The sequence below is a fragment of the Natator depressus genome, chromosome 1 (assembly GCF_965152275.1).
Source record: "Natator depressus isolate rNatDep1 chromosome 1, rNatDep2.hap1, whole genome shotgun sequence".
Lineage (NCBI taxonomy): Eukaryota > Metazoa > Chordata > Testudines > Cheloniidae > Natator > Natator depressus.
In genome coordinates this window covers 96,130,422-96,145,484 of record NC_134234.1, presented here as the reverse complement: position 1 = coordinate 96,145,484, position 15,063 = coordinate 96,130,422, and the positions used below count along the sequence as shown (strand labels likewise).

Genomic DNA, 15,063 nt, shown 5'->3' with positions numbered 1-15,063 from the left:
TACATACAAAGGATCAAACCGTTCTGCAGATTCACTCATCTGTTCATAGCGATAGCTGAAAGATTGAAAGGTCTCTGCATTTCTGCACAGAGAATCTCATCCTGAATTACTTCGTGCATCAGGGCATGTTATGACCTCGCAAACATCTCGCCACCAGCTAACTTAACGGCTCACTCTACAAGGTCTCAAGCATCCTCCGCTGCTTTATTAGTGCAAGTTCTGATTGAGGATATCTGCAGGGCACCAGCATAGTTGTCAGTTCACACCTTCACAATGCACTTCGCAATGCACAATGCCATTACACAACAGGTTAGAGACAATGCCGGCTTCAGCCATGTGGTTTTACAGTCAGCCTGTCCTTGATCTCTGAACCCACCTCCAGTGCAACTGCTTGTGAGTCACCTACATTGGAATGGACATGGGCAAGCACTTGAAGAAGAAAAAATGTTTACTAACCTTTCAGTAACTATTGTTCTTTGAGACGTGTTGCACATGTCGATTCCAAAACCCACCCTCCGTCCCCGATCTACAAGAAGAAACCGAAGGGGAGTGGGGTCAGTAGGGCCCTTTTATATCAGTACTATGAGTGCCCAACAGCGGAGGGCGCTGGAGCCTCCCCAATGGATAACACTAAAGGAAAAAATTCCAGCAGCTGTGCTTAAGGTATGCACACACCTACATTGGAATGGATATGGGAATACGTCTCGAAGAACTATAGTAACAGAAAGGTTAGTAATAATTTTTTCTCCCCTAGGGCAGGGACCTTCTCTATGCTTTTCCACCATTTTCCTTACTGTTGAAAGTCCTATTAAAAATAAAAAGAGAAGGAGGACACATCATACTGATTGCTCCTTCTTGGCCAAGACTGACTTGGAACCCTTACCTGTCACAACTTGCAAGGTGCCTGCTGATCTCTCTCCAATCCATTCCTTACCTCATCTCGCAGAACGAAGAATGCATCCTCTATCCCAATGTGGGGATTGTATGCCTCAAGGCTTGGCTCCTTCATGGTTCCAGTGCATAGCGAGCTCCTGCTCGAAGGAGGTACAAGAGGTATAACTACACAGTAGAAAGTCCTTGACATGTCAGACTTACCTAGAAAAATGGTCCTGGTTTCAGATTTGGTGTACTGCCCAACAAATCTCTCTGATATCCGTGACTCTTCCAAAGATCCTAGACTATGTACTAACTCTAAAATCTTTGGGACTACCTCTCTGTTCCCTTAGGGTCCACCTAGCATCTATAGCAGCCTTTCACTGTCAAGTAGAAGGATACTCAGTGCTATCACACCCGACCACTAAACGATTCCTTAAGGGTACAGCAGGGGTTCCCAAACTTGGTTCACGGCTTGTTCAGGGTAAGTCCCTGGCAGGCCGCGAGATGCTTTGTTTACTTAAGCATCCGCAGATACAGCTGCTCGCAGCTCCCAGTGGCTGCGGTTCGCCTTTCTCAGCCAATGGGAGCTGCCCGCCAGGGGCTTACCCTGAACAAGCCATGAAATAAGTTTGGGAACTACTGGGGTAGAGTAAACCTTTTCCCATAACCGCGACATCTTAACACCATGTGGGACCTAAAACTGGTATTGAAAGGTTTGACTAGACTTCCCTTCAAACCTGTGGCGACCTGTTCACTTACATACCTTTCAGTGAAAATGGCCTTCCTGACAGCAATCACTTCAACTAGGAAAATAAGAGAAATAACAGATCTGATGGCACATTTCTCCCCCCGCCCCCACCAAGTATTTTTTCAGGACAAGCTTATGCTCAGGCTAAAATTCTTCCCTATGGTAACCTCCCCATTTCACATGAACCAATCGATTCACCTTCCAATTTTCTACCTCAAGCCTCCCGCAACAACATGGAGGCTATATTGCACATTCTAGATGTCAGGAGAATCCTAGACCTTTACCTGGGTAGGACGAAGTCTTTCAGGAAATCTCCTAAACTTTTCCTCTCAATTGTGGCAAGATCTAAGGACTTGTCAATATCATCCCAGAGACTCTCCAAATGGGTCTGGAACTGCATTAGACAATATTATAAGGTCCACAACGTGACCCTGCCAAATAATATTTGCACATGCGCTATGAAGTTGATCTCATTCGTTGCTTTCTTCAAGAAAGTCTCTATCTCAGAAATATGTAGAGCAGCTACATGAGCATCAGTCCGCAGCTTCGTGGAACATTATGCGATCACTGGAAACTCCGCCTCCGATGCTTCTTCTTTTGCTCCACAGTATAGTCATCTGTAACTGACCTGACTCAGAAGCCGCAGCCCTCTGGTAGGGATACAGTGTGGAAATCACCTACAGTGGAGCACCCACAGGGACACTACTCGAAGAAGTAGTTACTCATCCTGTGCAGTAATGATGGTTCTTTGAGATGTGTCCTCCTTTGGGTGCTCCACAACCCACCACCCTCCCTTCTGCTTCAGAGTTCTTGTCAATGACTCTGCAGTAGAGAAGGAACTGAGGAGGGTTAGCCTGCATGTACTGGCTAGTCACATAGAGAGGTACGGGGAGAAACAGTGCATGTGCGAGCTTACGGACACTACCGAAGTTTTCTGATGAGCAGCGAAGCAATGCAAGCACACCTACAGTGGAACACCCATAGGGACACACTTCTGGAAGAATCATCATTACTACACAAGGTGAGTAACTTCTTCATTGTGTGCCTAGCACCTGGTGGATATTGCCACCATCTAAATAATAATAATAACAATAATAATAATAATAGTACTTCTGATTTAACTTTTTTTTAGGTTTCAGAGTAGCAGCCGTTTTAGTCTGTATTCGCAAAAAGAAAAGGAGTACTTGTGGCACCTTAGAGACTAACAAATTTATTTGAGCATTCTCTAAGGTGCCACAAGTACTCCTTAACTTTTTTTAGTTATTCTTTGTGGTTTTTTTTAACATATCATTTTGCACGTTTTCTTTATGCTGCTAAACTTTGTTATTATGAAGGGTTTTCTCTGCTTCATGTGCTTCATTCATATGGGTAATGATGATGTGACTTCATTTCTTGTTCTGTTTGTCTGTCTGTTTTGTGTAACTGACATTTGCACATCTACCGCAACAGTAAAATATTAATTGTATATTTTATGGGTGAAGAATTGGTCAATAAGACATGACAGATATTCATTGAATTCTGAAACCTAGTATGCTATTTATTTTGCACAGGTAATGAGTGGTGTTTTTCCATTTTCATTTTTTAAAATAATTCTAGATAGGTCAGGCATACCTACTGCCAGCGGAAAATATGAAATTAAGAATTTAAAACACATGATGAAATAATAAATATTATTATAGGCGAAGCTCGTAATGCCACCTATTATTAAGTTTTCCCCACATTTCCCATTCTAAGGCCTTATTTTCAGTTGTTTATAACTTTGCCAAACTTTAACCATTTGGTCTGAAATTTTCCATGCCAGATATCTGCCTCAGGCTCTTTTTTTAAACAATTTCAGCCTAACCTGAAATTGTAAACAAACAAAAAAATAATTTATTTTACCCATTTAAACAATTTCTGATGCCCTTTCTGTAGCATTCTCATGCTTTGGAGCAGGGACTTGAAATTTGTCAGGGGAATTGATAGTAATGTAACTTTTGTCATCCCTGTGATAAAGTTATAAGCCTTTGAAAATCACCATTTGCACATGCTCAATGGAGAGCTGATAGAGCACAGCAGCTAAAGTCCCCAAATATTCAGTCCATTTGGAAATGTTCTGGGTCTGGTAAATTGTGTGTTTCATCATCCTCTAGTGCTGGTCCACAAAGAGGATGACACACTACTATTGCTGTCAGTTACCTCATTAGCTCAGGTGGCAGAGGACTGTGCTGTGGATCTGAAGGTACCTTGCAGATAAGCCACATAGGTGTTGATGTGATGCCATATGATGGAACTTCTGTTTTATCCATCTACTTTTTTTTAAACCTAAGAAATTACACAAGGCAACCCTAATTCTGTCATTTCGTAACTTATGTGTGCTTGACTTTCCACCCTTAATAATGTATGCAGTGTATTTGTAGCTGTGTTGGTTCCAGGATATTAGAGAGACAAGGTGAGTGAGGTAATATCTTTTATTGGATAAACTTCTGTTGGTGAGAGAGACAATCTTTTGAGCCATACCTTTCCCAGATGTGAAGAAAAGCTCTATTTAGCTTGAAATTTGGTCTCTCTCTCCAACAGAAGTTGGTCCAATAAAAGATATCTCACTCACCTTGCCTCTAACAACCTTAATAATGTTCTTTTAATGCTGCTTTTTTCTGTCTAATTTAAATATAGAGTTCCAATTCTCTGCGTGTGCGTGTTAAGAGTTTTACAAAATATAAGTGATGTTGATTTATAGTTGTGTTCTCCAGTGATTTTTTTTCTTACAGATCTAAGTTTTCAAGCAGCTTCTCAAATTATCTCCACCCCTGTTTATAGTGCCTTAAAGGTAATGAAAGACATTGCTCAGAACTTCCCAATAAAGGCCAGGTATGATAAAATTGTTTACTTTTTGAGTATTGATTAATTATTGATTTATGTTTGTGTTTGAATTTAATGAATATTTTAGAGATTTTTGCCAAATCCTGCAAATAGATAATCATGGTCTTGAACAGTTACTCTTGGAAGGAGTCCAAGTGACTTCAGTGAGAGCAGAGTAACTGTGAGAAGGACTGAGGATCAATCTCTTAGTGATCTTCTGTCTGATGCATGGAGACCTTTATAAATTAAGGGCTTGATCCTTCAAAGTCTTACATATGTGAATAACTTTGCTCTTGGGAGTGGTCCTGTTTATCTCAGTGGGATGGGTGGATTTCCCAGGCTTCCTCTATTACAGAAACCAATTTTCTTGTTGCACTGCCATAGCTCTGCTCATGTAAAAGGTTGCTGTTTCTGTGAGCCAGTCGTGCCTTGTCACTGAGAAATTTTTTTGTGTCAGATACTGTATGTCACAGCTTGTCCCACAGTTTTCTAAATTGAATTATTGAGTTAAATAAGATGCTAAATAGTGTTCTCTGCTTGAGACTGTCTCACAACATATTACAGCTCCTAATTTAAGGATCTCCTTTTGTTTTATTGTCCCCATTGTTCTTCTGTTAAAGAAAAACTGTAGTGTAACATAAAAGCTACTCCAATCATATCTAATTGCAAAGAAGAGTAAATAAATTTTTTTAAATGCCTAAAATATAATTGCAAAGAAATATAAAGCAACCAGTTTGGTATAAGTAAACACTTAGAAAAATACAACTCATCATTAGAAAGCAGGGGGAAAGGTACATAAGTTGTAAGGCTCATTCTGTTCTTATTTTCAAAAAAATGGTTAAGTGGAAGGGACATTATTATCAAGTTAAAAAAACTTGAAATCATCAAGTTTTAAAAAAGAATTAAAACTAATTTCAGGTACAACACCAGTCCCAGACCCCTGCAAGTTTTTGTGTTTCTACAACCACATTTACCTTTCTCCCCCCGCCGCCCCCTTTAAAGATTATAATAGGGTTCAACAAAGAACTAGATAAATTCTTGAAGGATGTGTCCATCGATAGCTATTAGCCAGGATGGGCAGCAATGGTGTCCTTAGCCTCTGTTTGCCAGAAGCTGGGAATGAGTGACAGGGGATGGATCACTTGATGATTACCTGTTGTGTTCATTCCCTCTGGGGCACCTGGCATTGGCCACTGTCGGAAGACAGGATACTGGGCTAGATGGACCTTCAGTCTGACCCAGTATGGCCATTCTTATGTTCTTAAATAAAGTGTTTGTCTTTCCTTTTGCTGTGTATGACAGGGGAAATAGACTGTAATGAAAATAGACATAAACAGACTAGAAATAAAAATAGATTCTACCTCTCTAATCTTTTTTTAGTTATACAAATCTTTGACATTACTCTTAACACTATAAGTTTAAAAATCAGATAAAATATTATTTTTAAATTGATGGGTGTGTACCTATAGCAGTCTTAAATTGAAAAAAACTCATCAGGTAAAAAGAATTAATGTATTCTGATTCTTCACTGACATAACCTGTCATAAATTATGAGTAATTCTGCTGAAGTCAGTGGAATTCAATGAGTAAATCAAAGAAGAATCAGGCCTATTGAACAAAATAAATTACATTTCCTAACTTGCATTAGCAATTATATTTTAATAGTTAAACTGAAATAATTTTAATAATACAGTTTACTTTTTATTATTTATGCTATTTTTTTTTGTACATCACTCATTTTGACAGTGAAAGTGGAGTAGTCATTTTCTGGCTGTCATGAACTAGCGCAGTTCTGCAAAGTTAGGATTGTAAATATTGTAGACAAATTGGTTTAAATCAAAACAAAAAACTGTATTTGTCAAATTAAAATTAAAAAGTGACATTTGTATCCAAAAATGGGTCCTTTGATTTTTAAAAACAGTTTACAACTTTAGCAGTGTCCTTTTCCCAGGCTTATTAGTGGTGAGCTACATTTTCATGTCCCATTCTGTTTCCTAGAAGAAAGGTCAGCATGAGTTAGTATTTACGAAATGATATCTTCTAACTTAAGAGAGGCCAGTTCATTTGACGGTATGCAGACAGTGAAACAAGTGACATATTTAGAAGATATAAAAAAAAATGATAGCATATTTTTTGTTAGTTGACATACAATTTACGAGTTTGTAAGTATCTGGCTATTACATAAATACAATATGCAGTACCAGTACATACCCTGAGTTTCGTGATATCCATGCATAATATGCAAATGCTAATATGTTGAGCATATTAAAAGTTATACTTCAATAAGCATTTATCTCAGTGGTATATATTTACATTTTATCCAGATAAAAGAGAAAAAGATTAATAAAGAAAGACACAAACCACAACATTTAAATATTGCAAAAATCTTCTCAAAATCACATAGTAGTCTTATTAATAACCACTTAGCTGCAGATGGAGGTGAATTTAAGTCTCAAGGGGTGGGGTTCAGGGATGTTCACTGAACTCACCATACTGCTTTGTGTGTCCTAATGTTCTCCCCTTACATGTTTAACTTCTATGCATCAAAATAAGTAATTACAGTTTGGTTAAAATGATGCTTTCTGAATAAACACATCTAGTTGTGTGTCGCTGTACTGTATAGTCTTCTCTTATCCATTTTTCAAATTCCTTTATGTTGTTTGGAGCTCATTTTACTGTTTTTAAATTTGTTGTTTACAATAGTGAAACTGGAAAGTACTAAAACTGAAAAGTCTGACCATTAGTATAACATAGCATAACCAGAGATAAATAGTCTGTTATACATTTCAGTTCAGTATCTTTCACAATATTTGTATGCATCATTGCTAAACATTTTGTGTATTTTGTTAGCTTTAAGTGCTCATCTCTATTTACAAGAACACAATACTTCATTTTATTAGCATGTCAGTGATGAAATTTTGACCACATTTGACATCTCTTCCGCAAGCAGTTTTACATCTTCTTCCATGCTCCCTCTTATGCATGAAACGTTCTCCTCAGTTCTCCACTACTATCCTCTCCCCTTCAATTTTTTCATAACCTGCCTCCCCCAAAAACATGACACCGTGCCTAATGATAATGGCTAGGCATGGGGCCAGTTAGTGATTCATTAATATCTCGTGTTCACTTGTCTTCTCTTATTACAAAAAAAACAAAAAACCTACAAACATTTAAGATAACACATGTGATATTAGGTTCCTATTAATGTCATGTCAGCTCCGTCTGCTCTTTTCCCCCTTCCATTGTGTTCTGCCTCTCCTTTTTTGTGTCTTCTCTATTTCGATTGTAAACGTCTTGGACAGGGACTATGTTCTGTTTTGTACCTAGACAGTTCCCCATATGATGGAGCACTGATTCTGACTGAGGCCTATAGGCGCTAATTTTATACTACCACTACTACCACTATTACAATAATAATAATGAAGTACAAATTATGACAAATGTAGTCAGATTCAAATAGGACCTAGTTACTTTTTCTTAAACAATGACTAGCTACTTCAAGGCTGTTCCAAAGTATTCATACAGGGCCAGAATGGTATTTACTGTGTTGGTGTTTACACATTTCACTCTTCAGTTTTTAGCTTCGTGATTTGTCCTGCTTATTTAATGGCTAAATTATTCCTTTGGCTAAATTAACTCTCAGGAATAATTCCCATCAATTACAGAAATACTTTATGATGGGGGAAATGTTATATAAGCTATGTTTCTAAATGATGCTTATTGCTGGTAGCAGGCTCTCTCAAAACTCTGTGCTGCAGAGCCAATTGCTTTCAGGCTTTTAGCTTAATAGTGGGTTTTTTTCCCCCCAGTCCTTGTGCTTCATTTCTCAACTGGGTGTTTTGCTGGCATCTTTGAGCTAGTTTGAGATGTTCTTATCAATCCTTGTGCTTATATTTTCTTTATTATTATTATTATATTTTATAATAATATATTTTTATAATATTATAAATTTTTCATTTAAATCTGTTTTCATTTTTGAAAGAAATTATTATTCTATATCGTTTCCATTCTTGCTCTCCTGCATTAAAATTTTATACTAAAAAAAACCCCCAATTAACACAGATAGTAGGATATTCACTGTGTTTGTGTGTGCATAGAGAATAAACATGGTTGTGTGGTTATAAAAGTTTTATAAGGATGAATTTGGGATGACTATATTATTCATGAGATGTGAAGGCATGAGTGAGTATTCAGGTCTTCCCAAACAATTACTGACATCAACATCTTTATAACACAGAGTCTATTCTGTATTTTTCTAGCTCTCTCTGTGAGATCATAGACCCTGATTCCTCCTCCTCACTCCATTTGACAGGCAGAATGATAACTAATTATCATCTAGGAATTTTCTATCCTCTATAGCTCTTAACTTCTGTTCTTCCAATTTTATTCCAGCCTCATATAGGACAGTGACTGCCTTAGTATTGTCTTGCCACCATTTTCTTTCCTTAGAAATTTATTATCTGAAAGCATGGAATAAGAGAAAGCTAAATCAAAGAAAACAAAAAACTCATCTGTACCTCTTGCAGCTACTGAGTCTTTAAGATGTTCTGTTCTCACTATGAGAAGAATATTTTACCGTAGAGGAGCAGGACAGTAACTGACATGCTTTCTGGGGAGGTATCGGGCAAACAAGACGTCTTAGCATGTTCAAAGGGAAGTAAAGCTTCCTTGTGGGAACTGAGGTTGTCCCCAAGCAAACTCAGAAGTAATAGTTTTCTCTGACTTTCGCTATATTAATGTTTTCACTAATGAACCCCTCCTTCCCCTGAAGTGCTAGAATGGGTTCACAAGTCTTTCTGGCAGCTAAATCTTAAAAAGAAAGCTTTGCTTGTCCTTGCAAAAAATTAACTAAAAAGCCTCAGACAGCCTCTTGAGGCTGCATGATATACTTCCTTCACTTTTTCCAGTGGTCTTTGTTGAAGATGGATTATATTTTCGGAGGCATATTTTCACATCCATGAAATAAAGTTGGTAAAGCCTTCCACAATTTTCTTAAATGGTGAAAGGAGCCAAACTATGGTTGCGGTAGATATAGGAGAAAGTTTAATACGTAAAGATACCCACTATTAATAATTCTTTGAACTACAGAGATTCCGAAGTGTGTTTGAATGCCAATTAAGCCTTGTAATATGATGATGAGGTACTATACATATGTTTTGTTACCATTTTTGAGATTAGCAAACTGAGGCACAGAGGTTAAGTAATTTATCCACGGGTACATAGTGACTGGCTGAGTTGGAAACAGAACCTAGGCGCCTCAGTCCCCAAACACGTTCTCTAATGGCTAGACTACCTTTGTAAGTGGTTGTTCATAACACTTTCCAATAGCCTAAAGTCAAAACTGAGAGCTTCAAACCACTTTGATTTAGTTGCCTAGATATGGCGATAAATAACTTTAACATCCAGATTTGAAATTATGAACTAATATACTTAAGTAACTTCAGTATGTACAAAATGCTACCTATTTCCTAAAATTAATATAAAGAAGGTGAAATAATACTGTAAATATTGACGTAACCTTATATGTTTAGTTTTGGGATTTTTTTAAGGCTGATCACTGTACCCCTGAAACTAACTTATATTAGGTAAGGAAGAAGGTTTGTTTAAATGTAGAATGGCTGAGTAATACCAGTATTTTATTCCTACAGATCTTTGACCAGAATTCCTGTAAACCAACAAATGCGAAATGAAATAGAGAAGAATCAGAAGGTTTGCCCTGGTTCCTTGCATTATACATAAAGTGACAATAAAATTACAGCTATGGGACATTTTTGCATTAACGTAGCAACTTTTAAGTGATTTCTAATGAAGAGGAGGAAATCATTTAAAAATGTACTCTGTTCCTAAATTTAAATAACTGATTTCTTTTTCTTCACTTCTCTTGTGTTTGATTCACTAACTATGCTCTGTCCTCAGTTAATGAAAGGACATGAGGCTGATTTGTAAGTCTGCTAAGCAACCCAACTCCCATTGAAATGAATGGGAGCTGCAGATACTCATCTTGTTGGGAAATCAGGCCATTAATATTTAAGTAAACCTTATGGAGAGGGGTTTAATCTTAATTAAACTGTTTCAAGTCAAACATACATTAGTAGAATATATAATTGCATACATACAGTGTACATTTTTTATCAAAAATGTCACATAATTTATGACGAATGTACTGCATGATTTTTTTGTACATAACATGCAGTTGTCCAAAAATTCCCATCTAAGTGGATTTCTACTCTTTTGTCCATGCTTTCAAAGTGTGACCAGGTGAGAACTCCCTTAATTCTAAATGTGTCATTATACCCCTTCACTCATTATCCCAACATCATTTTCTTTATGAGCATATTGAGCAAAATCTCGGGTCGGATTTGTTCAACATCTTTATAAATGATCTGGATGATGGGATGGATTGCACCCTCAGCAAGTTCACAGATGACCCTAAGCTGGGGAAAGGGGTCGATGTGCTGTAGGGTAGGGATAGGGTCCGGAGTGACCCAGACAAATTGGAGGATTGGGCCAAAAGAAATCTGATGAGGTTCAACAAGGACAAGTGCAGAGTCCTGCACTTAGGATGGAAGAATTACATGCATCGCTACAGGCTGGGGACCGACTGGCTAAGCAGCAGTTCTGAAGAAAAGGTCCTGGGGATTACAGTGGATGAGAAGCTGGATATGAGTCAACACTATGCCCTTATTGCCAACAAGGCTAACGGCATATTGGGCTGCATCAGTAGGAGCATTGCCAGCAGATTGAGGGAAGTGACTGTTCCCCTCTATTCGGCACTGGTTAGGCCACATCTGTAGTATTGCTTCCAGTTTTGGGTCCCCCACTACAGAAAGGATGTGGACAAATTGGAGATTGTCCAGCAGAGGGCAACGAAAATGATCAGGGGGCTGGGCACATGACTTATGAGGAGAGGCTGAGGGAACTGGGCTTGTTTAGTCTGCAGAAGTGAAGAGTGAGGGGGGATTTGATAGCAGCCTTCAACTACCTGAAGGAGGATTCCAAAGAGGATGGAGCTTAGCTGTTTTCAGTGATGGCAGATGACAGAACAAGGAGCAATGGTCTCAACTTGCAGTGGGGGAGGTCTACGCTGGATATTAGGAAACACTATTTCATGAGGAGGATGGTGAAGCACTGGAATGGGTTACCTAGGGAGGTGGTGGAATCTCCATCCTTAGAGGTTTTTAAGGTCTGGCTTGACAAAGCCCTGGCTGGGATGATTTAAATGGTGTTGGTCCCTCCTTGAGCAGGGGGTTGGACTAGATGATCTCCTGAGGTCTCTTCCAAACCTAATCTTTTATAATTCTAAGATTCTATATTTGGTGGAGGAGTTACCAGTTCTCCGCAGTATTTATCCCAGCTTTGATCATACTTTGGGAACACAGCTTGCCTTCAAATCCTTATATCAATTTTGAATTTTCTTCTGTGAGTTTCCTTATTTATTTTAAAAATTGTCTTCAATCAAGGTGCTGACTTGGTTGGCAAACTATGATGCTGTAGGTAGTACTCACATTCTTGGTACTCCCTCCCTCTTGTTCCCCTGCCTTTGCTACCTCTCACTTAGGAGCATCTAGCTGAGGATGGACTGCACATATGGAGCATTGTATCTACTCATAAAGCACTGTAGCTGGGTGAGTTGATGGAGCAATAGGCATTGTTTAACTTTTTCCAGGTGCTTTGGTGTGAGGTTGGGCCTTCTGTGCTTCTCATTGTTAACAGAGGCAGGCTTTGAGCTCTTCTGTTTCTTGGTACCACACTTCGGTTCTGTACATTAGATCGGCAACCTTTGGCAGTCGGCCTGCCAGGGAAAGCCGCTGGCAGGCCGGGACGGTTTGTTTACCTGCAGCATCTGCATGTTCGGCCAATCGCAGCTCCCACTAGCCGCAGTTTGCTGTCCCAGGCCAATGGGGGCTGCGGCAAGCGGCGCGGCCAGTGGGAGCTGTGATTGGCTGAACCTGTGGATGTGGCAGGTAAACAAACCATCCCGGCCCACCAGCAGCTTTCCCTGGTGGGCCGTGGGCCAAAGGTTGCTGATCCCTGGACTATTCTGTAAAGTTTTTATACCATACCTATCACCATAGTATTTTGAGTGCCCAGTTTATGGTATTTGATGGATGCAGTTCAATTCCTGATGCACCTTTACACTTCTTCATTAAAAAAATTGTATTAAGTACCATTTCTCTTTCAGAGGGAGAATGAAAAATACACTGGGGCTGCTGTAGGTAGCCTAAATATAATCTTTGTGTTGCTAATGAAGAGGCATGATTCCAATGTCTTCTGCCTGAGTAAAGATTATGGTTGTCTGGAATGTAAGATGTGTGCTTAGATGTCGCTCTGCACTTTCAGGTCTTTCAAAGAATGTACTTGAGAACCTTCTGTAAGGCCCTGGCTTGTCCCCAGCCCTTAAAAGACCTACTCCCATACTCAGCATCTCGTTGTGAACAATTTTATTTTCCAAACATAAGCAAAAACAACAGCCCAGTTCTTTAGACCATCCTGGGCTACAGCTCCCAGGAGATTTCCCCCTTTCCTTTCACTCCCTCCTGCTTCACGGCCTCTAGCAGGATTCTTCTGTGCTCTTTCGAATGAGCACTGCCTCTCAGAGCTTTCTCCCTGGATGCCCTTCTCTTCTCTTTCTCCCCCCCCCCCCAGTTTTCAGCGCCTCCCCCCTGGGGACTTTGGCAACCACTCCCAGGGCACTTCCTGTTGCTCTTGCTCCTTGATCATCCCCCTTTCTTTCTGAAAGCCTGGATGTTTACAGCCCCAGCTAGGTGGTGCCCTGCCTCTTAATTGGTCAACCTTAATTGCACCTGTTCTAGCACAAGGGAGCTGAAACGACTTAATTTCAAAGGACCAGTCATTCTGTACTTCAAAGTAACATCCAGACTTGATGTTTAAAGCTCGTTGTTACAAATCCCTATCAGCCTGCTTTAGTGCAGGTCCAGTGAAAGGATAAACCTAACATCAGCATTCCCATGTGTATAAAGAGTCCTGCAAGATCTGATTGCATTTTTGTCACTGGGACACATCAACACTCTTCTGAATGTTAAACAGGATATCATCATCTCCAAAGTTGTATGCTCAATCTGTGCTAAGAGGGGAACAGTTGTCACCTGATTCCCAACTGACATTGTTCTTGGCTTGACAGCCATCTCTTTAAGCAGTGACTGTGATATTTGATTCTAAGAGGCTATAGCAAGAGTTATTGCATAATCTAATGACCTCTATCATCAGATTGTTTTTGCAACAGCCTTAATCCCCCCAAAAAACATCCTCATATTGGGCAAGTTGGAATCCACAGCACTGTGGAAGTTTTGGTGACATCAGCAATGAAATCTGTGACCTGTACCATAGCACATGATGCACATCCCATCTCAGTTACCAGCGAACCTTATTGTAACAGTAGTGTTAGCACAGCTGGTGTCAATGCTTGTTCTACCTGCACTGACTCTTCTACCACCCATGTCGATTCAGCTACCTACAAACTCTTTTGGGAATCAGGAGGAAAAGTGCTGAAGACGAGCACAGAGAGGAACTCTACTTAAATTCTGAGGAAATTGACAACTCTTCAGCAACTATTTCCATATGAGAAGAGGACAAGAGTAGTGACTTCCCTGGAGGATACAAACTTTCTGGAACTGAAGACTAAAGTTTCTGACTTGACTCTGATTCACGAACAAAAAATCAAACTCAATAAAAATAGAGCTAAGGTTGAAAATAAGTTTTAATGAATTTCAGCTAATGCTCCAAAACAATATTATTTCCTTTACAAAAATTCTGCACCTTTAAAAGCCCAAACCTGGGCATGTTTAGAAATTAACAGCTAACAATTCAGCCTCTTTTCTACTAGACATACCCCATCATCACACACTAACTACAACTGAATTAAACTGCTCATGCAAACTTAACTTTGTACCTTAAAATTTACAAAAAATATGCAAAAGCCAAAATAACTAGTTACTGAATTCAGTATCTAGTCAGTTTATACTTAGAAGTACTTAAACATAATTTTAAGTATTGCTCTTACATCTTACATCTTACCCAAAAATAGTAAATGGCTCCATTTCTCAACAAGGCCAACAAAACTAAATTAAATTTGGGGGTTTAGTTTAGCTATAGTTATACAAAGACAAACAAAAAGCAACCAAACATCAAATAAAAACAGCTCCCCCAAACAGAAGAATTTTAAAAAAAAACAAACAAACCAAATACGAACAAATAAAAAATACCCATCTGGAATTAACTGACAAGGATAATTTAAAGGAAGGGCCAGTTAATCATCAATTCAACAGCATATAACTTTAAAATAATAAATAAACTCTTTTGCATGAATAAAAGTTAGGCGACTTTCTAAACATCACCATTACAGTGCATTTAAATTGTCATGCAACTTCTTGAGCTACAGTGCATCCATCTAGCAGCAGGGAAGATATGATCTCATGCTGTGCATAACTGAATGATTCACTTCTCAGATAATGGAATTTCAATAGAAAATGTAATGAGGGGAAATGACTAAAACATATTAAAGGTTGAAAACCATATGATGATTAAATGTAGTCAAAATGATATCCAGCTGTATGAGTCTGTACTAAGGACTGCTGTAT

General features: G+C 38.9%; 1 protein-coding gene across 1 annotated transcript in view; it reads left to right on the top strand.

Moving 5' to 3' along the window:
• The window catches only part of UGGT2 (UDP-glucose glycoprotein glucosyltransferase 2), a 297,148-nt gene that overhangs the window by 70,532 nt on the left and 211,553 nt on the right, over positions 1 to 15,063 (top strand). Inside the window, exons 9-10 of the mRNA XM_074962719.1 lie at positions 4,375 to 4,474; positions 10,114 to 10,174. Coding sequence (XP_074818820.1) covers positions 4,375 to 4,474; positions 10,114 to 10,174 — 161 coding nt within the window. The remainder of the gene's footprint in view (positions 1 to 4,374; positions 4,475 to 10,113; positions 10,175 to 15,063) is intronic.